This window comes from Nansenia antarctica, assembly GCF_963989245.1.
Source record: "Nansenia antarctica genome assembly, chromosome: 6".
Lineage (NCBI taxonomy): Eukaryota > Metazoa > Chordata > Actinopteri > Argentiniformes > Microstomatidae > Nansenia > Nansenia antarctica.
This window is the reverse complement of record NC_137676.1, coordinates 64,822,726-64,845,979: the sequence shown is the minus strand read 5'-3', so window position 1 is coordinate 64,845,979 and position 23,254 is coordinate 64,822,726. Positions and strand designations below refer to the sequence as shown.

General features: G+C 47.2%; 1 protein-coding gene across 1 annotated transcript; it reads left to right on the top strand.

The window, feature by feature from the left end:
- Positions 1-540: 540 nt before the first annotated feature.
- Positions 541-23,045, top strand: sh3d19 (SH3 domain containing 19; the record flags this gene model as incomplete). The annotated part of the gene is made up of 21 exons (XM_080534757.1): positions 541-607; positions 9,229-9,268; positions 12,201-12,241; positions 12,552-12,591; positions 13,018-13,150; positions 13,331-13,517; positions 13,676-15,181; positions 16,060-16,167; positions 16,461-16,564; positions 17,379-17,419; positions 17,548-17,770; positions 18,042-18,110; positions 18,503-18,649; positions 18,952-19,024; positions 19,230-19,360; positions 19,521-19,597; positions 19,986-20,212; positions 21,521-21,567; positions 21,772-21,961; positions 22,323-22,435; positions 22,935-23,045. 21 exons carry the CDS (start codon positions 541-543, stop codon positions 23,043-23,045), a joined length of 3,675 nt encoding a protein of 1,224 aa, XP_080390883.1.
- Positions 23,046-23,254: the final 209 nt, after the last annotated feature.

Sequence of the window (23,254 nt, the reverse complement as noted above, 5' to 3'; positions counted from 1 at the left end):
CGTTTTTTTCCCGCATACAATTTCTATTCCGATCACAGTGATTTCACCCACAGTTTGTGGATTGTACATCTCACCGACAGGAAAACTTTTGCTGCGGTCTGTCAACTCCGTCTGTCCTTAACTGTTTTTGACGTCCCGGCTGTCGGTGTTGACAAGGTAAGCTGACATCTAATATCACTCATTTCCTAAAGTGTGAAGTGTGACATGTATAACATTGAAAAGAGAGAGGTGTCATCAGTATGAGTAAATCTGGTTTCATGTAGTCGCCGAGTCTCTCAACCCAGAAAACCCCCCAGCAGTGATGATTCCACGGTAATGAAGTCTCCGCTGTAGTCAGTCGGTGCGTTCGTAAATTCGCCCTGATTGCGCTGGAGCGCACACTGGGTTCGATGTCATCAAGGGACCAAGTCATTTGATTGGACAAGAGGCATTCCACGAGTGCTGATGCAGAGTTCCAGAGCGAGTTTACGAACGCAGCCGGGAAGTCAGCCGTTTGATGGCGCGGTTCTAATTTGCTCTAATCACCAGACCAGTCCCACGATGGCTGAAGCCCGACGCCAGGAGGAAGAGGAGCTGAGGGATGGTCGGAACAGAAATCAACCAACAGGTAAGTCCTATTATCACACTCAGTCGCCGGTTATTTATAAAACAAAGCATTTTGTTTCGCCTGAATTTCTTGCAATCGTTTGACTAAGGCGTGTGATCAGTTTGGCAGGTCTACCCCCCATGCAGCTTTGTCATAACTTGCAACATTGTTGACAACTAATTGTCACCTCGGCTCGAGTTAAGCCCTTGTTCAAGGAATACACTGTTGCAGTTTCCTTCCAGCAATGATACAAAGTAGCTCAATTATATTGAGGTTTTATCTTTATTGATATTGATCTATTTTGTGATGATACAATTATTTTTGCACATTGTGTTTTTGGGTCTATCGTACAATGTACTATCTACAAATTACCCACTAAGATGTATCAGCCCACCAGTAACAAAGCTCATTTAGTGGGTTGGGGGTTTCATGGTAAAAGTGAGAGTCGGCAAGATTGAGAAATGCCTTTTCGTGACTGTCAACAGGTGTGTGAAAGCTGACACAGCATCCTGTTGAGTATGTAGGCCTGTGGCAGCATGTCCATAGAGGAGGAATTACTCCTCCGCTTGTCTTGAGACACTTTCTGGTCCTTCGTGACATCTCCTTTTGTTCTCACTCTCTGTCAACCGCCTTCAGTTTATGTCAGACGAGGAATACACAGAGACAGAAACGATATTCCTGTAATAAGCCAAGTCCATACCTCATACCATCTAGCTACTAGAAGCTGTCTTGGTTGTTTGCTGTGGTTGACATAACGCTCTGACAGCGTCATTCAATGAAAGTACGGTCCTCTATTTCCAGCTGGTAGCTTTTCCATCACAGCAGGTTGTTATTGCGCTCCAGGCAGTGAAACCAACAGTCTGTCAAGTGCTAGAACCAACAAGTAGGCTCACTGGTGTGTGTGACTGTGTGACTGTGTGTGTGTGTGTGTGTGTGTGTGTGTGTGTCTGTCTCTGTGTGTCTGTCTGTGTGTGTGTGTGTGTGTGTGTGTGTGTGTGTGTGTGTGTGTGTAAATGTCCTGATGTCCTGTCTGCCATGATGACGCAACAAGTTCCTCACATCCCCTCAGGTTTATTCCAAACATGCACCCACACCTCCAATGCCTCCAATGCGATACCGACATTCATTGCTTAATGATGTCTGAGGTGAAATGCAGCTGTGTTGACAGACGGGCTGTTCCTGTTAGGTTTGGCTCCTCATCGTTTATTCGACTTGTTGATTTTATTCCCCAGTAAAGCACCTTTTTCGAAAGGTGTTAATATCTGATACCATTCATGCGTTTCTCTTCCAGATAAGGTGTTTTGTTTACTCAATATGATTTCTATGGAGAGGGTTGACGGGGCTTATCTTGTACCACACTGATGTACTACTAAGTAGGACTCTAAAAGTGATTATGGGTGCGTTCGTAAATACGCTCTGAGAGCGCGCGTTCGGAAATTTCAGAACGGTCAGAGAGCACCCTGGGTGCGCTCCAGCGTTCTCAGAGCGTATTTACGAATGCACCCTGTATTTTAGAACTCTTCTTCTGTTCCCTAAAATTAACCCCACACCTGTTAAGCAAATGTCTGACTTCACAGTGAAACCACACCCTGCCCACACCCTCCCCAACCCTCCACAGACCCTCCCCACATGCTCCGCAAGACTCCTACACACTCCCCAATCCTCCCGCACACTCCCCAATCCTCCCACAACCTTCCATACCCAGTGTCTTGGCTCAGGCTGCAGCTGTCTCTCTTGGGCAGGTGGGCTACAGCCTGTCAGAACTGCAGCCACTCTATGTGTGTGCGTGTGTGTGTGTGTGTGTGTGTGTGTGTGTGTGTGTGTGTGTGTGTGTGTGTGTGTGTGTGTGCGTGTGTGTCTGCCTGCCTGCGTGTGTGAGTGTGTCATGTGTCATCTGTTGTCTCATTATTGTTGTCTCATTATCTGTTGACTTCACGTCGGTGCCAAGTGCTCACTCAGTCTGTCAGGACTGCAGCCTGTGTGTGTGTGTGTGTGTGTGTGTGTGTGTGTGTGTGTGTGTGTGTGCATGCGTGTATGTCTGTCTGTCATCTGTTGTGTCATTATTACCCGACTTGTCGGTGCCAAGTGCCTACTCCACTCCACTGTGTCATATGTTATTTCAAGTTATTTCGGTCACAAGCTGAGATTTGCCTCCTGAGGATTTTCAGGACAACTGTGCTTTGTACGAGCACATACCCTGGCTGGTGTTCTGTACAGAGCATGATGTCTACCATTGGACATGTGCTGGGTGACTCCTCCATAGGTTTTCAGTGATATATAGGACATCATATAGGACCATGAGCAGTTTGGTTTGTTCCTCTGGCTCAAGCGACATCCCAGTAAGATGGTTAACTCATTCAGTGCCGAGGGTGAATAAAGTCGCTCAAATTGTCAACATTCTAGACTGCCAAGCGGTGACTTTATTCACCAAAAAGAAGCATCAATTATGATGCTTAATTTTTGTAGCCAATCAAAGTATTGTTGCTAGATAAATCCACATGACACACTTGGCTCTCTAGGTGCTGAGTGTTCCGGAAGTCTTTGGCAGTTGGTGAGTTTAAACCCCTCTCCGTCCATGACTCCTGTTTGACACCACAGGTCTAATTGTCTCCATTACCTGACTCATATTATTCATCAGGCCCAGACTCTTTGTTATTCAGACGTGACGTTCATCTTCTGTCTGTCTCCTGCCGTCTGTTGTTCGTGTAACGACAGAACCTTCCAGATCCATGATGGTCTATTTTGATACTAGTAGTCATATCATATTTGATCTTTTTTTCTTTTTTACTTAATCAAACTTAATCAATTTAACTTTATTTGTATCGCCCATTTCATACAGAAATGCAATATAATGAGCTTTACAGAAAGAATAACCTCTAAATCATGTAACTTTAAAACATTAGTAACCAAGGATAACTAGCCTATGGAAAATCTTCTCTTGCTGTGTGTTCAAGTGTTCATGCCACACAGAGTGAGACAAAGAGAATGTAGTTTCTTTAATTTAAAGTATCATGTGTAATCTCTTGTTAATGATAGAATTCCCTTCGATTTCTCTCACAGTAACCTTTCATCTCTCTCCTTCTCTGCCTCCGTCTCGGGTATAAATGAGAACTATTTCTTTTGAAGAATCTCCCTGAAGAATGTCTTCCATTTCACTTATTCGAACGCAACCTTCATTAGCAACTGAAAATTAGTCTGTCTCAGAGAAGTGGATTCCATTTTAATTGACTATCGTTTTTGTGTTATGGATTTTCCTGCACGCAGTCGATGGCATCAGTTTGACTGTGCAGAACAAAGTCTAATGACAGTTGTGGAATAACCATTTTCTTTATGGATGATGGAATGATGTTAATAGATTAGTTTTTCCTGCGATGACTGATGGATGGATGATTCACTTACTTAGACAAATGTCGCTTTGGATAAAGGCGTCTGCTAAATGCCAAAAATGTTAATGTTAATATGAGCCGTAGCAAAAGGGATTGACACATTAATATTAATTCATGCATGACATCAATGGGGAAAATAGATTCACAGAAAAGCCTGCATTTTTAGTACTGTGCTGTCTGACAGCCAAAATGTTCCTTATTGCCTTGAAACCATTTAGTATGAGACATCTCTTTACGCCACAGATACGATTTGAGATATTTTACATAAAACATTTCACAGAAGTCTATCGTTGATTAACATGATAAAGCGATGCATTGATAATTGATTCTCTCTCAATAGGGATGTGAATCCTTTGTCTTTAAAGCACTGGCAACTGTCGAAAAAGCAATGACTTGTTTACTTTAACAACATTTCTAAACATGAGTGAAAAACACAGCACACACACACACACACACACACACACACACACACACACACACACACACACACACCCAGTAGCATCTGCAGCTGTTGCTTCCCCCCACTAACCCTATAACCCGCAGCCCACCCTAATGCCATGAACCACTCCCTTTGAGAAAGTAGGTGAGACTTAGATTTTCACCCAGTGAGTGTGCGTGTCTGTTTGCTGCGTGCGTGTGTGTGTGTGTGTGTGTGTGTGTGTGTGTGTGTGTGTGCGCACTTGTGTGAAGTAGGTTATAAAATCCCCTGGAAGTCTTCTGGGGTTTGGGAGGAAGCAGAAATTCCTCTGTTGTATAAATAAACCCTTAATATGAGATATCCTGGACATGCCACCATGTCAGTTTGAGATGCTGTGGATGCAGCTTCATGGGTCTGACTGAGAACGGGCTTCTCTCCCCACAGCTGTGCCTTTAGCTGAGCCGCGAGCCTCAGTTGGACTTAACCGACCCCTGATCCCAGCCCCCCTGAAGTTCCAGCTAGCATACCTTGAGAGAGGCTTTTTTTTTTGTATCTCTCTTTATGTTCTACGTCCCCTCTCACCACTTGTTCCTCTCGAAGAGCGGCCCCAGTTCTGAGTGATGTTAGCATCTCGGCGTCTAACGATTGCAAGGTCGGAGGTTCGAACCCCGGCTGTCCACGTGTCGAGGTGTCCTTGAGCTAGGCACTGAACCCCTAATTGCTCCATGGTCACAGTCTATGGCCGACCGCTTGCCTAGAGCATAAAAAAACAAATTCCAACAGTTGACTGACAAGTTTATTGCATGGCAATAAAAAATGTAAATGTTTTCTTTTGTTTTGTTAGCATGTGGGCTAGTGATGTTAGCTTGTGGGCTAGTAATGTTAGGTTGTGGGCTAGCTAGAGAGTGATGGTGTTGTATGGGATCAAATCAAAGTATTTATTTGTCGTATGTACACAGAATACAGCCGTAGACGGTGTAATGAAATGCTTTGGACAAGCTTGCTCCTCACCAGTGCAACAATGAAGTAATAATAAAACAATAACCTAAGGTAGAGGTAATGTTGTGGAAAACTTTACTAAAATAACAAAGACCGGAGCTGTTGGTTTTCTCATAGACCTTTATTGCACGCAACAAGGCCAAGTTGATCTCCCAAAGACTCATGGAGACTCAACAAGACTCATACAATTTCATGGATACCCCTCCTCATATGGCCATCAATAATCTTAGATGGGAGGGGCTTATCCTTACACAAGAACACTGATTAACTTCCTCTGATCAAAGTCTCCAGGTCACATGTGACCATTATCTTAACATGCACAATTTCAGTGAAATCCACCATAGTAGCAGCAGAAATGTGTGTGTGTGTGTGTGTGTGTGTGTGTGTGTGTGTGTGTGTGTGTGTGGTGTGTGTGTGTGTGTGTGTGTGGTGTGGTGTGTGTATGTGTATGTGTATGTGTATGTGTATGTGTATGTGTATGTGTATGTGTATGTGTATGTGTATGTGTATGTGTATGTGTATGTGTATGTGTATGTGTATGTGTATGTGTGTGTGTGTGTGTGTGTGTGTGTGTATGTGTGTGTGTGTGTGTGTGTGTGTAATGTCATAGTTTCCCTCCAGTCAGCCAGCTCTTATCTTTACCCTGCAGACAGCGATGTACAGTACCCATTCAACACCATCACTCCAACTAGCGCACATGCTAACAACGTATCTTAGCAGGGATCTACAGGTTGTTGTGTCTTTGTCCCTGATCTGTGAAGGGATGTTCACTGTGTGAGGTCCGTCAGACAAGGCCTCATAAAGAGTAGTCAGTGACCTGGATATGTGGTTCTCAGCAGTCAAGAGGGATGGGCCCTTATCACTGAGCCAACAATAATAAACTTGACGTGTGGAATAACAATGCTGGGTTTTTAGGCCAGTAATGCCATATGTTTGACTTTTTTGGGTGACTCACTAATGAAAGCATTTAGGAAAAAACCCTCTCTCTCTCTCTCTCAACTGTTGTGAATGAATGAATGAATGAATGAATTAATGGACTTTATTGTCATTGCTACAGTACAGGTACCAAACAACGAAATTTAGGAGGGGTGGCTCCCCTGGTGTTAGGAAAAGGGAGAAAAAAAAAACTTTAAAAAAGAAATCACAAGAAGGGAAGGAGCTGGTTTACATAAATAAAGGCTATGTACACAATCCACTGTACTATACTGTACAGATAGACGACTAGGGTTGTCATATTGCACAATAGTATTGTTTCACGTTATTTAAAGTGTCACAGTTTGCAGGCTTGAAATGTACATGTTTGTGCCTCAGCACTACACCTGATTTTTTCAGTCCAGCAGCTGCCATCAATCCGTCCAGACTGTCCAGGGCCCAGAACGTAGGTCTTTGCTGTGTTTAGGGCCTGGACGGCCCTGTGGTAGAAGCTGTTCTTCAGTCTGTTTGTCCTTGCGGCCAGGGTCGCTGTCGCTGTTGCGTTAGTCGGCTCAATAGGGGTACTTTAAATAGCCTGCTTCAGAAAGAACGTCACGCTGTTTTTTTCCAGGTACTGTCTAGATGAAAGTGAAAGGGCTGATCTGATTCACAAAGGTTGCCCTACTTGCTAGGCCACTTCACGAGGATGGAGAGGGAGAGGGGGAAGAGAGAGGGAGAGGGGAAGAGAGAGGGAGAATTCCTGGGTGTGGTGCTACTACAATAGGAAAATAAATGCACTGAAATGTTATAGTGGGTGTTGCCTGCTATATATAACCCCATAAGTCAATAATGGCAGACAATAGTGTGTCTATAGGCACAGCACATGACGGCAAGATGCTGATTAGGTCCAATAGAATAGACAGCATGTTCATCTGAGCCACTCAGATAACTGTAGCGGTACATTGACCTCTATAGATTCAGACGGACATGAGAGAGAGTGTGGAGAAGCACTTCCTGAATGACCACATTCCATTAGATCAGGTTGGCCAAGTCAACACTCTCACACACACACACACACACACACACACACACACCCACCCACGCACACGTAGAGAGAGAGAGAGAGAGAGAGAGAGAGAGAGACTGTGTCTTCACACACTCGTCCGTTCAGCATGGGGAAGGAGGGACTTGGAGTACATGCACCATCGTATTGTGGGAATCCGATTCCATTAAGCCATAGCAGGTAGGAGCCTCTCTCTTTTGTTTAGGTGACTGTTTTGTTGAAAGATTGACAGACTGTTGCACAGGTGTGCTGTTTCCGTCCCAACGGGGTCGTGTGATGATTAACTGTGAGTGTCCATTGCGCTCCCAGCAGGGGAAAATAGACTTACCTAGCCATCGCGAGCACTGTCAATGTGCTCAATAGGGAATGGCCCTGGATGTAACATGTAAATGTTGAAGAGTATTTCCTCTTGGAAAAAGCCACCTGCGCCTCTTTGTTTTGTATCCTCTCTATCCATTTAGATCCTTTGTTGACCCTGTCTGACCCCGTCTCTGTGACTGTGACAGTATCTCACGGGCCGTGGTGAAAGTAAGTGTGTGAAAATGTCTCCCCGGGGGATTCCGTGTGATGCGTAATGAGCAGTCTGTCCTGCTTTCACGCGTCTCTTGAAGAGGTAACACGAACCAGAGGCAGGAACTGATATACTGTAGCAGGTGTGGTGTAAAAAAGGCTTTGTGACAGAGCTATTCATCTATTGACTGTCACAGAATCAGGTCACTGCTTCAGGTGGTCCACAGCTCCGTTGCCTAATCTGCCCTCCATTGCCTGTCAGATTGATGTCGCTAAAGACATGTATTTTCAAACACAAAAGTTCACTAACGCTAATATCACATCATAATGAATGTGGATGTTAGCGTAGCTGCTAAGGGATGATCTGTGAATCACTGCTCTGTGTGCCATTGTTAGCCCGCCGGCTATCACACAGGCCCACTCCTCCTGCCACAAAGGTTTTCTTTAGTTTGAACGGCAGGACAAGCAGGTCACTGGCTGAAATACAAGTAATACGTGTATTCTACGAATTTGATTCGGTGACCCGTAGCGTATCCATCCACTGATCTCAACTCCCAATGAACGGCAACGGTCGTCCATAGTTACTGATGTCAGTGAGTTTGGCTACGGAAGAGCATCTGTTGAATGTTTGACTCACTGGATTTCAGATAGTAATGCTTACTGTACTTATTTTATATTCCCAATAGGGGTAACATCTGTACATAATGAATGAATGTAAGTCTTCTCCCTCAGACATGTCAGGTGTAACCGACTATTCAATCAACATGTGTGGAATTTTTCAATTAACATTAGAATGTTTTACATTTAGCAGATTCCTTTGTCCAAAGAGACTTACAACAAATACATTAAGTGAGTGAATCATCTATCCATCAGAAAAGCAAAACATCTTGCTTAAGAATAATTACCGATTAAGCCGAACGAGGAAGTAATTTTTTCCATTGAGCTTGCTGATGGTCCCTCAGGTACAATACTTCCACAACAGTGACGCAGTTCATGGTTCTCATACACCCTTTGGACTAATAAACATCAAAGAACAAAAATCATCAATCCTAAAAATCAAGAACAAAACATTCCTTGGTATTTTGGCAGTTTGTGTTCTATTGTCGTTGTGTAACTGGTTAATCAGCAACAGACTTGGTTGTTGAGCCAGACAAATCTAGTTGTTCCAGTTTCTAATTTCTTTTAAAAGTAGCGCAAACACAATATTGTGACATCTAAATTCAAAATGCCTTCCTTCTGGTACCAGTGTTGTACCAGCAGCTTGTTTTGTTTACTTCCAAAACGGCCTCTGTGCTCGGGCGGAAATGAAGCCTTTAAACAGGACAGTGACACACTCTTTCCTTCTCTTCAACAGATCGCTCTGAGAGGAATAAACCGGAACGCCACCACTCCAGGTATGTCTTCCTGATACACACACACACATACACACCTCCTAGCCTTAAGAACCTTCAACAATCAGGACGGGCTCATAGTAATGAGTAATGGTGTGTTTGATGCCGTTCCACATTCCAATCCATGCATAACAATGAGGCCGTCCTCCGGTTTCTACCTCCACCAGCCTCCCCTGTTGTCTGTCTCTACTACGGTAATGTGAGCTCTGTGACATCACTACAGGATTAGGTATTTTGACCACAGACTGTGGATTCCATAGTCTCTGTTTTCACTTGTTGGAGGCCATTGACCAGAAGCCTATTCAAAGGGTTGCACTGCAGAATACTGCAGAATACTGCAACATATAGAGCCATCATGATTCCCAATTCTACATATCTGTACTACAGAGAGTACTTTTCTATCTTATTCTAGAATGTCTAATATTGTAGAATCCCCCCACTCTCCTGAACAAGGTTGTTGAGGCTATATCTCCCAGTCCATGTGTGTGGGTTTGTGTGTCTCTCTGTGTGTGTGTGTGTGTGTGTGTGTGTGTGTGTGTGTGTGTGTGTGTGTGTGTGTGTGTGTGTGTGTGTGTGTGTGTGGGTCTGATATCCCTTTAACAGACAGTTCTGCTGATGGAGAGAGGTTGTGAATGAGGCAGACAGACAATGCACTGATTCAGCCTCTTTGACGGACAGTTGGACTCGGACACTAGGTTGACACAAAGGTCACAGCTTTTTGAATGGGGATGACAATACCAGAACTGTTGTTGTTGTTGTTGTTGTAGTTGTTGTTGACCCTGGAGCCAAGTCGGACACCCCTCTTTTCCTCCAGCTTGGTATAGCCCACCCAGGTCATAAAAAAGTCATTCCAAACTCATTATAAGCACAACTTATTCTCTCTTTCCAATTGTTGTCCAGGGTCTGACGCCCAGACCTTGACGTGTTGTAATTAAAATAGGCGAAATCCTGACTTGTTAATTAATCGTCGGCTGTTTCACTCTGTGTGTTTATGGCTTAGCAGCTAATGGTTCCAATTAGTTACGTTGTGCTGAGGGAGAGGCAGGGAAGTGTTGCTGTCTGTCCCCCAGATGGTTCACATCACTAAGCTCTAACGAGCAGGATGTGTCTTATGTTAGGCCATTCTCTCTCTCTCTCTCTCTCTCCCCCCCTCCCCCTCTCTCTTGTCTTTTCTCTCCCTCCCTCTCTCTCTCTCTCGTCCTCTCTCCTCCCTCCCCTCTCTCTCTCTCTCCCTCCCTCTCTCTCTCTTGTCTTCTCTCTTCCTCCCTTCCTCTCTCTCACCCTCTCCCCCCCTCTCTCTCTCTCCCCCCCTCTCTCTTGTCTTTTCTCTCCCTCCCTCTCTCTCTCTCTCTCTCGTCCTCTCTCCTCCCTCCCCTCTCTCTCTCTCTCTCCCTCCCTCTCTCTCTCTTGTCTTCTCTCTTCCTCCCTTCCTCTCTCTCGTCCTCTCCCCCCCTCTCTCTCTCTCCCTCCCTCTCTCTCTTGTCTTCTCTCTTCCTCCCTTCCTCTCTCTCGTCCTCTCCCCCCCCCCCCCCTCTCTCTCTCCCCCTCTCTCTCTCTCTCTCTCTCCCTCCCTCCCTCCCTCCCTGCCTCTCTCTCGCCCATCTGAGACTGTTCCAGCTCAGCGGGGGGATATGCTGGCACAGCCTAGGAGGAGTGGTGCGTCAGCTCCAACACAACATTCAGGAAGTCATGGCTCTGTGAAAGCTGTGTTTTTTAACGACGTTCACTTTTTAGCACAACACCAGACACCCTAAGTGCACCGTATGCGGTTCTAGCAGGACAGGAGAGCCAGAGGACGGAGTATCGGACTTGGAAGTAGTTCTGAATCCCTGTTGTCAGAGTCGGGAAAGGCCCTGGAGGATACAAAGTGGATACATCGGGAGGAGGACGTTGCATGCAGGGGGGGTGGAGGTTGAATCTTGGAAGGTTAGTTTTTAATGAGCGTTTCTCTGTCTCGCGCCTCAGCTCTGGTTCTGGGTCTGGCTCTCAGTCCACCGGGATCCGCGGTCCCTCTTATCCCAGGTAACGGCTTCTGCTTTTGGATCTCAATATTCAGTATTTCAGCCGTGGTTGTGGTTGTCTTGTCTCGTGTGGAATCGGCGTCGATTATAGAGAGGGGTAGATGTGGCCTGAGGGTTGCCGTGACGACCGCGGAGGGGGAGAGCGCTGCAGCTCGGGTTTGAAAATGCAACTCTTGCACTATTTTCCTGCAGCGTTAGTCAGCATTTAATCCTGAGAGAGAGAGAGGGATGAAAGTCTTCAATGCTTTTGTTTGTTTCTCTTTTACACCGGGGTGTCTAGCTATAGCCTCTACATGAATGACATGCCATACAAGATTCCCATGGATTTCTTCTTGTCCCATTGCCTGAAACGTCACACCGTTCGACACTTCAAGACTGTGTACACTTGGAATTCCGTACACTCTGATGTTATAGTCAGTATTTTCTGGGATGTTTTACTTTGGAGAACTCCCTCTCTCTCTCTCTCTCTCTCTCTCTCTCTCTCTCTCTCTCTCTCTCTCTCTCTCTCTCTCTCTCTCTCTCTCTCTCTCTCTCTCTCTCTCTCTCTCTGTCCTTAAACAACACTGAATGCCCCTGGATTATGGATAATCATCACCATCTGTCCAGCATAGTCATTCTGTTGCAAACATCTGCTGTTGTCAAGTGCCCTCAATTAAAATGCCAGTGTTACCGTTCACAGAAAACTACTGTATTTTGTAGAATGTCAGATCAGAAACTACATTCTCCTCCATGTTCTACCTCTCCTCCTCCATGTTCTGTCTCTCCTCCTCCATGTTCTACCTCTCCTCCTCCATGTTCTACCTCTCCTCCTCCATGTTCTACCTCTCCTCCTCCATGTTCTACCTGTTCTGTCTCTTCTCCATGTTCTACCTCTTCTCCTCCATGTCCTCACTGTTCCACCTCTTCTCCTACAGTCAGGGATCCCTGTCCTCTATACGAGCTGCCATCAAGAGAAGTGAGTTTCTTATTGTCAAGCCTGTTCAATGCTTTGTGCTATGCTTTCACATTGGCTAATGTGTCGTTCCCCTTTATTGCACATAGCTTTTTTAGGGAATGGAGTGTTACAATTTCTAGTAGTTGATTTTATTATTATAATATTATTGAGTTAATAATACCAATGGTCTAAATTTCATGTGAAATAGCTGCAATGGAAATATGTTGAATTAAAAAATGTTTGATGTGTTGAATACTCATATACTTATTTCCCCCATTGTATAAATGTGTTATTTAATTAAAATATTAAATTCAGTGTTTTGTTTCCACAGCGAGAACAAGCTCACAGGGCGACCACGCCAGAGACAGGAGGTAATGTAATCAGAGGGGCTGTTTACACATCAAAATGCCTGTACTGTAATTTTGCACGAAAGACAACTCATGTTGCAGTGCAATACACGTCTTTCATTTGAAATTCTGACATTTTGAACAATGAAGGAAATATGGAAGTTTAGTATGTTTAGTACACAAAGGCAGAATGGCGTGATTTATTATCCTTGTCTTTACACTGGTGTAGCCATTACAGAATGTCATAATCGTCTATAAAAACCACAAAAACACATGTTTTGTGTTTACAAAAACATTTAAGTTAAACATTTGTTGATGAATCTAACACCAGGGCCAAGTTTGTGCATACCACTGCTAAACGGTGGTTTGTGGTTGGTCATGATTTCCTGGCGTTGTCTTTTAGCATTATGAGTAATGCTAACCATTGGGAGGAAACGCCTTGTGTTTCAGACGACCAGAGATAACCATCCTGTCAGCAGAGCCACTCGCCAGCACCGCCTGGTTCCCCGGGGCTTCTGGGGGATTCCCGCCTCCCCCGCCCCCTGCTCAGACCTGGACGGGGAGCATCCAGCCAGCCGCCCAGGTACTGTCTTGGACGTTTAGCTAACGTTACAGGCTAATGCTAGGGGAGACCAATACAACGTGTGTGTGTGACTAGTGTGTGTGTGTGTGTGTGTGTGTGTGTGTGTGTGGGTGTGTGTGGGTGACGTGTGTGTGTGTGTGTGTGTCACTAGTGTGTGAACCCCTCTCTCTCTTGTCTTAGCCCCCGCCATCCTATGACCAGGTGCTCCAGGAGAAGACCCAGGAGCACGTTCCCACGCCGACCGCAGCCCCCCGCAGGTCGGTGACCATCGCCACCCAGACTGACCCTGTGGAGGAGGACGACGCCACCGCCGCCAGCCCAGAATGCACTGCAGCTCCACAGCCAATCAACAAGACTGGTGAGGCCTGTGAGAATGGCGGACGTTACAGCAGCAGGAAGGACGTTCTTACTGTTTGTTGACGTTCTGGATGGATGACGTGTTACGATGTGTATGTCTTTGTTTATCCTATGGTGTAGTTGTTTGAGTGACAGCTAAAACATATTCTTCATCGTTTCCCTCTCCAGTGAAAAAGCCACAGAAGCCGCCAAGACCTTCATTGCCTAAACCTTTACAGAGTGACTCTGCCACTGAAACACCTGCATCTGGTCCCAGCCCAGTAGACGCCACCACCACCACCACATCCACTGACACAGAGCAAACTGACCCCCAGACAGCCACTAACACAGAGAACCAGACTGACCCCCAGTCAGCCACTAACACAGAGCACCAGACTGACCCCCAGTCAGCCACTAACACAGAGGACCAGACTGACCCCCAGTCAGCCACTAACACAGAGAACCATACTGACCCCCAGTCAGCCACTAACACAGAGAACCAGACTGACCCCCAGTCAGCCACTAACACAGAGGACCAGACTGACCCCCAGTCAGCCACTAACACAGAGAACCAGACTGACCCCCAGTCAGCCACTAACACAGAGGACCAGACTGACCCCCAGTCAACCACTAACACAGAGGACCAGACTGACCCTCAGTCAGCCACAGCCCAACCCAGCCACCCAGAGACCAGCCATACCATCTCATACTCCCCATCCCCATCAGTGACTGTCACGATCCCACTCCCTGTACCCAGGTCCACCCCTATCTCCTCTGTCCCTTCTGTCCCCTCTGAACCCCCCCTGCCCCCCTCCGCAGAGTCCCCACCCACCCAACGCCCTACACCGCTTCCTCGTTTAAAATCCCGCAAACTCCTAATCCCGGAGGAGGTCAAAGTTCAGACCCTCGTGCGGTTCGGCGACAATGGGGACATCGCTGGGGTGACCCCTCCCTCTGACACCGAGGTCCTTCCCTCAGGGACGTACCTGCAGGACCTTTTAGACGCGTTCTGCTCCGACGACCAATGGGAGCGGAGCTCTGACTTCACCAGCGACCCCTCGGACACCAGTGACCAAAGCGAGGAAGGCGAGGACGGCGGCGGCAGTGACGGCGGCGAGATGAGCGCCCTCCACAGCCAACGCAACATCCGCGCCCGCATCCAGGCCTTGGAGAGGCAGGCCACCGTTGACGGGGCGGAATGCCCCGAGCCTCTGCCCAGGAACGCGCACCCCAAGCCCCCCGCGGTGGCGGCCAAGCCCGCCCTGGCGCCCCGGCCCTCCGTCAAAGTCAAGGAGGAGATCAACGCCAACAACAACAACTACCAGGCGGTGGTCGCCGCCCTCTCCAGCCCCAACTACCAGGCGGTGGTCGCCGCCCTCTCCAGCCCCACCCCGGCGCCCAGGCCCCAGGTCCCCAAGAAGCCTGTAGAGCCACCACCACCGCGTCAGGAGGAACCAGAGGCCCCCCCCACCAAGACAGCCATCCTGCCCCCGTCAAGGCCCTCTGTCCTGGCCAGAGCCAAGAGCTTCCTCCCCCCAGAGGCGGAAGGTCCGGTGATTCCCCTGGCCGGCCCCCCCACACCTCCAGAGAAGCCCAGCAAAGAGCCGCTCTACTTCAACCTCAACAACCACAACTCTGTCTCCGTCTCCATGGAGACCAGCTCGGAGAATGAATACGTGGACAACCCCACCGCAAGTAAGTAGCACGCTTTTACCACCACTGACAACTGTAGACATTAGTTTAATGTAGTAAAAGATAAAAGGACCACTGTTTATTACACATCGCTTATAACACTTTTATAAGCGCTACTTAAAGCATTCAAGGTTCAGGCAGGGCACTTTAAGGAGGAGGGCACTGATCACGTTATGCCAAACATATCACATGTTCATGGGACCAGGGCCCAAGAGTCGAGTGATGCAACACTCCACCGTGGTTAAACATTGTTTTAAGAACACTGGCTCTGCGTTGGTCGTCCCACCCACCACCCCAGCTTGCACTTGCAGGTTCACTCTGTTTACCTACCTGCCTTTGAAAAGTTCATGGGCTTATGATATTGTATTTGATGTTATTTTAACTTTAGGCAGGGAGCTATATCAGAGAGGAGCCATCCAATTACACCAAACCTAATGTATTACCATTTTCATTCAACTATTAAAAACTTACGACTTCAGTGTCCTGATTTAAATACATATATTTGTGATGGTGTTATACAGACCTCACTCTATAGTGTTGCATAATATGTATAAAATGCTCAGCTGCATAAAAGGAGTAGCACACTAAGGCACATGCCATATCATCGCACGGGCCCTGGTTCGATTCCGGCCATCGACATATCCTGCATATCATGTCATCCCTCCTCTCTCTCACCCATCCTTCCTGTCAATCTCTACTGTCTCTATCCCAATAAAGCAGAAATGCCATGTATATATACGTATATATATATATATATATATATATATATATATATATATATATATATATATATATATATACTGTATATAAAAAAAAAACGAATGTGTGCTCAACCACCCTCCACCTTATCTAACAAACACTGTCTCTGTGTCTGTCTCCAGAGGCGACCCCGGCCAAGCCTGTGCGTGTGGTGGGCAGCGGGGGCTCCTTCAGCAGACAGAGTACGGCCCGGAGGCCCACCACCATCAGGGTACCCAGCAAGGCCAAACGTGAGTCTGTCCTCCTCCATCTGTCCTCTGAACGTGTTGAAGTAGTGGGGAGTTATGATGTGTGTGTGTGTGTGTGTGTGTGTGTGTGTGTGTTCCATATGTACATATACTGTATGTATATGTACTTTGATCTCCACAAAGGGTCTGTGCTACCTTGAAAAGAAAGGCGTACGTTTCACTACCATGAATCATGTGTGACAGTGTGAGTGTGTGACTATGGGACGTGTAGTCATTGTGTATCCAGTGCTCAGAACAGTGTGTCCAGACTGACCGTGGCTGTTCTCCTCCCTCAGTGTTTGAAGAGGACAGCCCTCCTCCCCTCCCTTCCCAGAAGCCCGTGGGTGGCCTGCCTCCCCCCGTGACCCGGAAACCCAGCCTCGCCTCCCGCCCCTCCCAGGTACTGTACTGCCACCAGGAAACAGCCGATTCAGACAGTGGAACACACACTTTCACCTACATTTACATTTACATTTACATTTTTTGGCATTTACCAGACGCCTTTACCCAAAACGACTTACAAATGCATTTGTCTTAGTGAATCGTCTATCCATCAGTCATCATACCAAATAGTAATCCATGCCAGAACCCAAGGCTATTGGCAGAAGAAGGAAGAATGTTTTTATTTTCATTCATAGGAGAGCTACTGCACAGGGGGGTAGTGGAGATGAGGAGGACTTGAGGAGGGACAGTTAAGATGGAGGTTGAAGAGATGGGTCTTCAATTCACACTTCTCCTCCACTCACAGTTTAAGCCCTTGAAACGCGTACCGTACCTGACATAATTATGCCTTTCTGCTGGAAGGTTTTCCTTTCAAGAGGAAGAAACAGTTGAAGTGCTACTTTTGCATTTCCTTTAGAGACACGAATCTATCCATGTCTGCTTTGGTCAGCCTTGACATACCAGCCCCAATCACAAAGGCTGCCACCTCCACACCTCCACAAAGCTGCCATTGTGACACCGGGTAAACAAGAACGAATGCAGTGTCTAGCTGGAGTGTTTATTGACACATCGAGGGGACTGTTAGTGGGTTGCTATGGTTGCCTGGTTGTGAAGCCCTGGGGAGGTTTACAGTGGTATATTACAGTTTAGACTAGAGAGGTAGCCTAGAGGTGTCATCTGCTATCAGTTACTTATCCGGAGAATGAACATCCACTTTCTGAAGTGAGAGAAAAAGTCAATGTTGTTTCTGTTTGTTGATTTTTGAACTGTAGGACTCGATCCATTCTGAACCAGAGCCATCTCTCCCTCCGCGGTGAGTCACAAGTGCCATTGTTAGAGTTAACAATAGCTTCACAGACTCATATCACAGACTGTGTATTATATCACTATAGTAAATCCATCCAGTCTAGTAAACAGTATACTGCTGCTGAACTCTTCCAGGCCCAGCGGAGTGAAGGTCCTCCCCCCACGGCCCCCTCCAGCCAAAGCAGGCCCAGGGAGGCCCCCCCCACCCCGGGTAGACGGCTCTCGCCGCCCCCCCTCAGTCCACGGAGCCCCAGGGGGGGCGTCGCCTAAGCTGGCCCAGGGACAGAAGCCCAAGAGGAAGGGGCCCGTCCTGCCCCCCAGGCCCAACCCAGGACACCGTCTCTACAACAAATACACTGTGAGAGCTGCCTCCCTCCCTCCCTGCCTCCACCTCCCTCCCTCTCTCCCTCTCTGCCTCCATCCTCCCTCTCTACCTCCCTCCCTCACCCCTACCTCACTCCCTCCCTCCTCCCTACCTACCTCCTCTCCCTCCATCCCTCCCTACCTCCGTCCCCCCCTCCCCCTAAGGCTCCTAACGCTGTTGTTGTGTACTGTGTGGGCTGTGACAAGTGTCACATGATGCTGCATGTCTTGTGAAGGTTGTCTCCTGTGTGTGTTCCTCCCTGCAGCTAGAGCTTCCTCATGGAATAGCGGAGTTTGACTACAACGGCAGCAACACAGGGGAACTCTCCTTCCAGGTAAATGATCAGACTAGTGACTGATGAAGTTCACCTGTTGCAGCCACTGCATCAGAACATTGTAGGAAACCACTTTACCTCACCAACATGATGTCTTCTCCAACAACTCTGTTCTGTACCTAAATCTCATAGTTTCTATCACCTTTAGTGCCATGGTTTCTTGTAAGGAAGAGAGGAGTTGCAGAAACGATTAACTAATGCCTATACGTAAGGTGCCTTTACTGCCGTTGTGCCCTTGAGCAAGGCACTAAACCCCTAACTACTCCAGAGACACCGACAATGGCTGACCCTGTGCTGTGAGCTCTGTTTTAGGGTTGTGCATGTTTGTTGTCTTAATAAAATACCATATATTATTCTATCTTCTTCTCACCTTGCTGTTTTTTCCTACTCAGAAAAACGAGGTTCTGTTGCTGCTGGACCAGGTGGACCACAAGACGTTTGAGTGCCAGGCAGGAGACGCCAAGGGCCCGGTCCAGAAGTCCCGGATGAAGGTCATCACTCCTCTGTCCTCCAGTGTCCCCAACAAGCCTGCACCTCAGGTAATGTCCACTGTCAGAACACAGCAGTCAGAACACAGCAGTCAGAACACAGCAGTCAGAACACAGAGGTCAGAACACAGAGGTCAGAACACAGAGGTCAGAACACAGAGGTCAGAACACAGCAGTCTCTCTCCGCTTGATTGTCTCTCTCTCTCTCTCTCTCTCTCTCTCTCTCTCTCTTCCTTGTTCTACTATAGTTTTCTTTCTCTTTTGTTCTCTCTCCATATCTGGGATCTCTCTCTCTCTCTCTGTAATGTTGATGAAGAGATGTGTTTTTGTGACGTGTGTATTTCCGTCTGTAGGGCACCAGTCCCGCTGGGTCTCGGAGAGACAGCAGTGGACTACAAGTCTACGCTGTCTACGACTTCACCTCAGGTACGCTAGCTACATACTCTGGCACAAAGTCAAATCAAATCAACGTTTATTTATCGTGTATACAGAATGCAGCCGTAGATGATGCAATGAAATGCCTAACAGTGCAACAAAGTAATAGTAATAATTAAAACATTAGCATAACAATAGTGGGTGAGTAGTAGCAGTAGTAGTATATAATTGTGTGTGTGTGTGTGTGTGTGTCCAGAGGGTCCAGGGGAGCTGTCTCTGAAGGTGGGGGACGTGGTGACCCAGGTGGAGCAGGTGGACAGTGACTGGTACCGCGGCTCCTGTAACGGCGCCTCCGGCTGCTTCCCCGTCAACTACGTCAAGGTCATGGTACGACTCTCACACTCTCACAAGACTGCTGCTGTGGTCCTGTATAAGATTTACCGTCGTAGAGAAGGCTTCCTTCACTATACACGATATGTGTTTTGGGAAAATGAAATAGTTTGTAATTGTCTTATTTATTTATTTATCGAATTCTTTTTCCAAACAGTCAAATGCATCAACGCCAACGCCGACTCGGACACAGACACCTACCAATGTGAAGAAAGCAAGACCTGCAACAGTCAGGTAAGGTTTCTCTGAGCAGAGGGAGGGCCTCGACCAAGCCCTGACACAACTCCTGACCATATCCTGACCCCATCCTGACCACATTCACTGTTAACTCATCCAATGCCAAGGGTGAATAAAGTCACCCAATGTCAACGTTTTAGAGTGCCACGGGTGATTATTCACCAAGAATGCATAAATTGTGATGCTGGATTTGGTTGCCAATCAGAGTATTGTTGCTAGGTAAACTCCACATAAAACACTTGGCTCTCTAGGTGGTGAGTGTTCCGGAACTCTTTGGCAGTTGGTGAGTTAAAGTAGGTCCTGGGTAAACACTTGACGTGAGGTAGGGGACTGTCGTCAGGGTCTCCCTCCTGGTGGGTCAACTGTGGTTGTGTTTCCTGTGCAGCGGTCCCAGGGGGGTGGCGAGGTTCGACTTCGAGGGCGAGCACAGCGACGAGCTGTGCTTCAGCGAGGGCGACGTGGTCCTGCTGAAGGAGTACATGGGTCAAGATTGGGCGAGGGGTCAGCTGGGCGACTACACTGGGATCTTCCCCATCAGCTTTCTAGAGGTCATAGAGGACCTCCCTCCCCCCCCGGCACAGCAGCAGACGGTTACCAAGATAGCACTGCCAGGTAAGGGTTACCTGTCCATGAAGGAGCTCATCTTTTCTTTTGGTCTTGATTTTATTTGTTTAATCTATTTATCCCATTGAGATATTCACCTCCTTGGTCATCATGTATTCAAAATATTCATCCTGTATGTATTAAAGTTATACCCATTGTTACATTCAAAACTAACCAGCCTCGTCACCCCATAACTCATCCCTCATAACGGATTGTCTTGACATAAAGAGTAGGCTACATCTTTACGATCTAGAACTATTAAGAATGTCTGAGCATTATATGTATTATCGATGATTATTTTGACTAAAACTCCAGCTATGCATGCTCAGTCTAGATTAGTTTTAACTCCATGAACTCCATCGCTCCCTTCATCCATCTCTCTCTCCCTCCATCCCTCTCTTGTTGTGTGGGCTGTGGAATGCCAGGAATCTGTCCATATGTATATGTCCCATTAAAGCTTTGTGTGGGAGTGGCCTGGGGTGGTCCGGTGGTCGAGCAACACAGCCTACAGTGCACACACATATGTCCTTGTCAGCTTGGATTAGAATCCGGCCCATGCCCTTCTGACACACCCTCTCCTCCTTACTTTCTTGTCTTTCTCCACTATCTCTATCCAATTAAAATATAAACATATAAACATCAAAAAAAGAGAAAAACCTCATTGTAGATCCTATGTTGAACCCTTCTTGTTAATTCTCCAATGGATTGTGTGTTTGACCTCATTAGAAGCATTGTTATCACCATACACACAGGAGAGACACCTGACAGGCAGTGTTAGGAGTTATTTGAGAGACATGGTCAGGTTTGGCTGACCCTGGTCAGACGGTCGACTGCGCCCTCATCTCCCAGCCCCCAGTTGGCTCGATGGGAGATCAGTCAACCGCTAGCAAATCTTCTACTTGTGATCTATTAGATGCCCTGCTTAAAATTGACATAAACAAACAAACAAAAAAGTAATCCTTCCTTCTTCTATCATTGTGACTGCCAATGGCCCCTTGTCCTAGCATATATTTGTTTATGATTATGTATTACTGATGTGTACATTATTCACTTACTTTAGACCAATGTACTTATAATTCGCTTTGGATAAAGGCGTCTGCTAAATGTCAAAAATGTTAATGTAAATGTAATACAGAGTACAGTGGACTTCTGTGTCCTGCTGGTATCTTCTCACTGGACGCAGCTATGAGAAGTAGCCTAGCGTACGCCTACACACTCACATTCAGTTTCATGCTTAACGGTTGTTCCTCTTATATATGCACTCTCTTTGTCTGGGAATAACCAGACAGTTGTTGTGGTTCTTCTGCTATTTCTCAGGCATGACCGCCTCAACCAAGACAAGAGAAGCTGCCAAGTCCATTAAGGTATGGCACATACTGGCATAACTCATTAGGCCCTGATGCAGTGTGTGTGAGCGTGTTTGTGTGAGCGTGTATGTGTGTGTGTGAGCGTACGTGTGTGAGCGTGTGCATGTGTGAGAGCGCGTGTGTGAGCGTGCATGTGCGTCTGCCTGCCTCTGTCCCGTACGCCCAGTGATGTGTGTGATGCCCCCCCCCCCTTGTGTGCAGCCTCCCTCCCCAGGCGGTGAGCAGTGGGCCGTGGCCCTGTACGCCTTCACAGGCCAGACGGAGGAGGACCTGTCCTTCCAGCAGGGAGACACCATCCTGGTTACAGAGCACATAGACGCAGAGTGGTGCTTCGGGAAGCTCAACGGCAGACAGGGCGTCTTCCCCAAGGCCTTCATCGAGCCCAGCTCAGGTAATGGACCAGAGCTGTGTAACCGTGCCCTCTTGTGGTTGGAGGGGGAAGCACATTTTGTGCTGAGTTTTCTAGACGTAGACTGGTTGTCATTGTCAAATGACCGAACACGATTGGCATCTTTTTATTGTTGTGATGTTGACATAAAAAAAGGTTATGTGTGTAGACAGTATTACAGACAGTAATTGCAGTTTGGCCGACTCATAGGATAGAGATTGCATAGTAGGAAGTAGGCCTAGTCGGTTGACTGGGGTACCTGTCATCGTGTAGCTTTTCCTGCTGTACCGTTGAGTAGCTGTCTCCATGATGTTATATCCATGTTCATATGCAGTGCTGAGTGCCCCTGTGTCTGTCTCTTCAGGCCCGTCAGCTGGGCGGGGTGCGGAGCAGAGCACCGGGACTGAGGCTGAAGGAGGCAGAGGCAAAGCGCTGTTCGACTTCACCTCTGACTGCGAGGAGGAGCTCTCTCTGAAGGCGAGTATACCTGACACTGGCTACATAGTACTGTAGTGAACGGCGGGGTAGCTTGACCTAAACGGGTATCGGACACACAACCTTCCGCTTACAAACCAGTCGCGCTAGCTACAACACCAAGAGAGTTAGCGGAGCTGCTAATGGGCCTTACAGTTGGCAACACAATACATGCAAGTGACTGTTTTCCCAAAGAATAGACGGAGGTCCAACGTTCATGTCATGTAAAAAAACAAAACAATAAGCTGTAGGTAGATCACCAACTTGGTGACACCAAGTCACATGGCAAATCCTTGACGTTAATACACACTGTAGATCAGTGGAGGTAGATATTGTAGGATGGGCTCGCTGTAATGCGTGGAATGAGGAACACGTGTTTGATACCATTCCTTATTCCATTCTATGCATTCCAATGGACCCGTCCTCCGATTTCTACCTCCACCAGCCTCCCCTGCTGTAGATGAAGTATGTTAACTTCCGTGTGTCTCTGCCTCCTTTGCAGGTGGGGGACATCGTGACGAACTTGGAGTCCATTGATGATGAGTGGTTCCTGGCGGATCTGAGGGGGAAGCGGGCGATGGTCCCTAAAAACTATGTCCAAGTGCTGGCATAGCCATGAATGGGTTTCTGATCACGCAACTCTAAACCGAGGCACTGGGGCACAGCGGACACCATTTTGTGCCTTTTGGTACGATGCCAGACCCGAGCAATGCATTATCAACAATGGAAATATGACACCCTGAGAGAGAATAAGGAAACTGGATCTTTCCCAGTGGTGAAGCTGAACTCAAAAAGTGTATTTTCTACTGGAACAGGAACTTG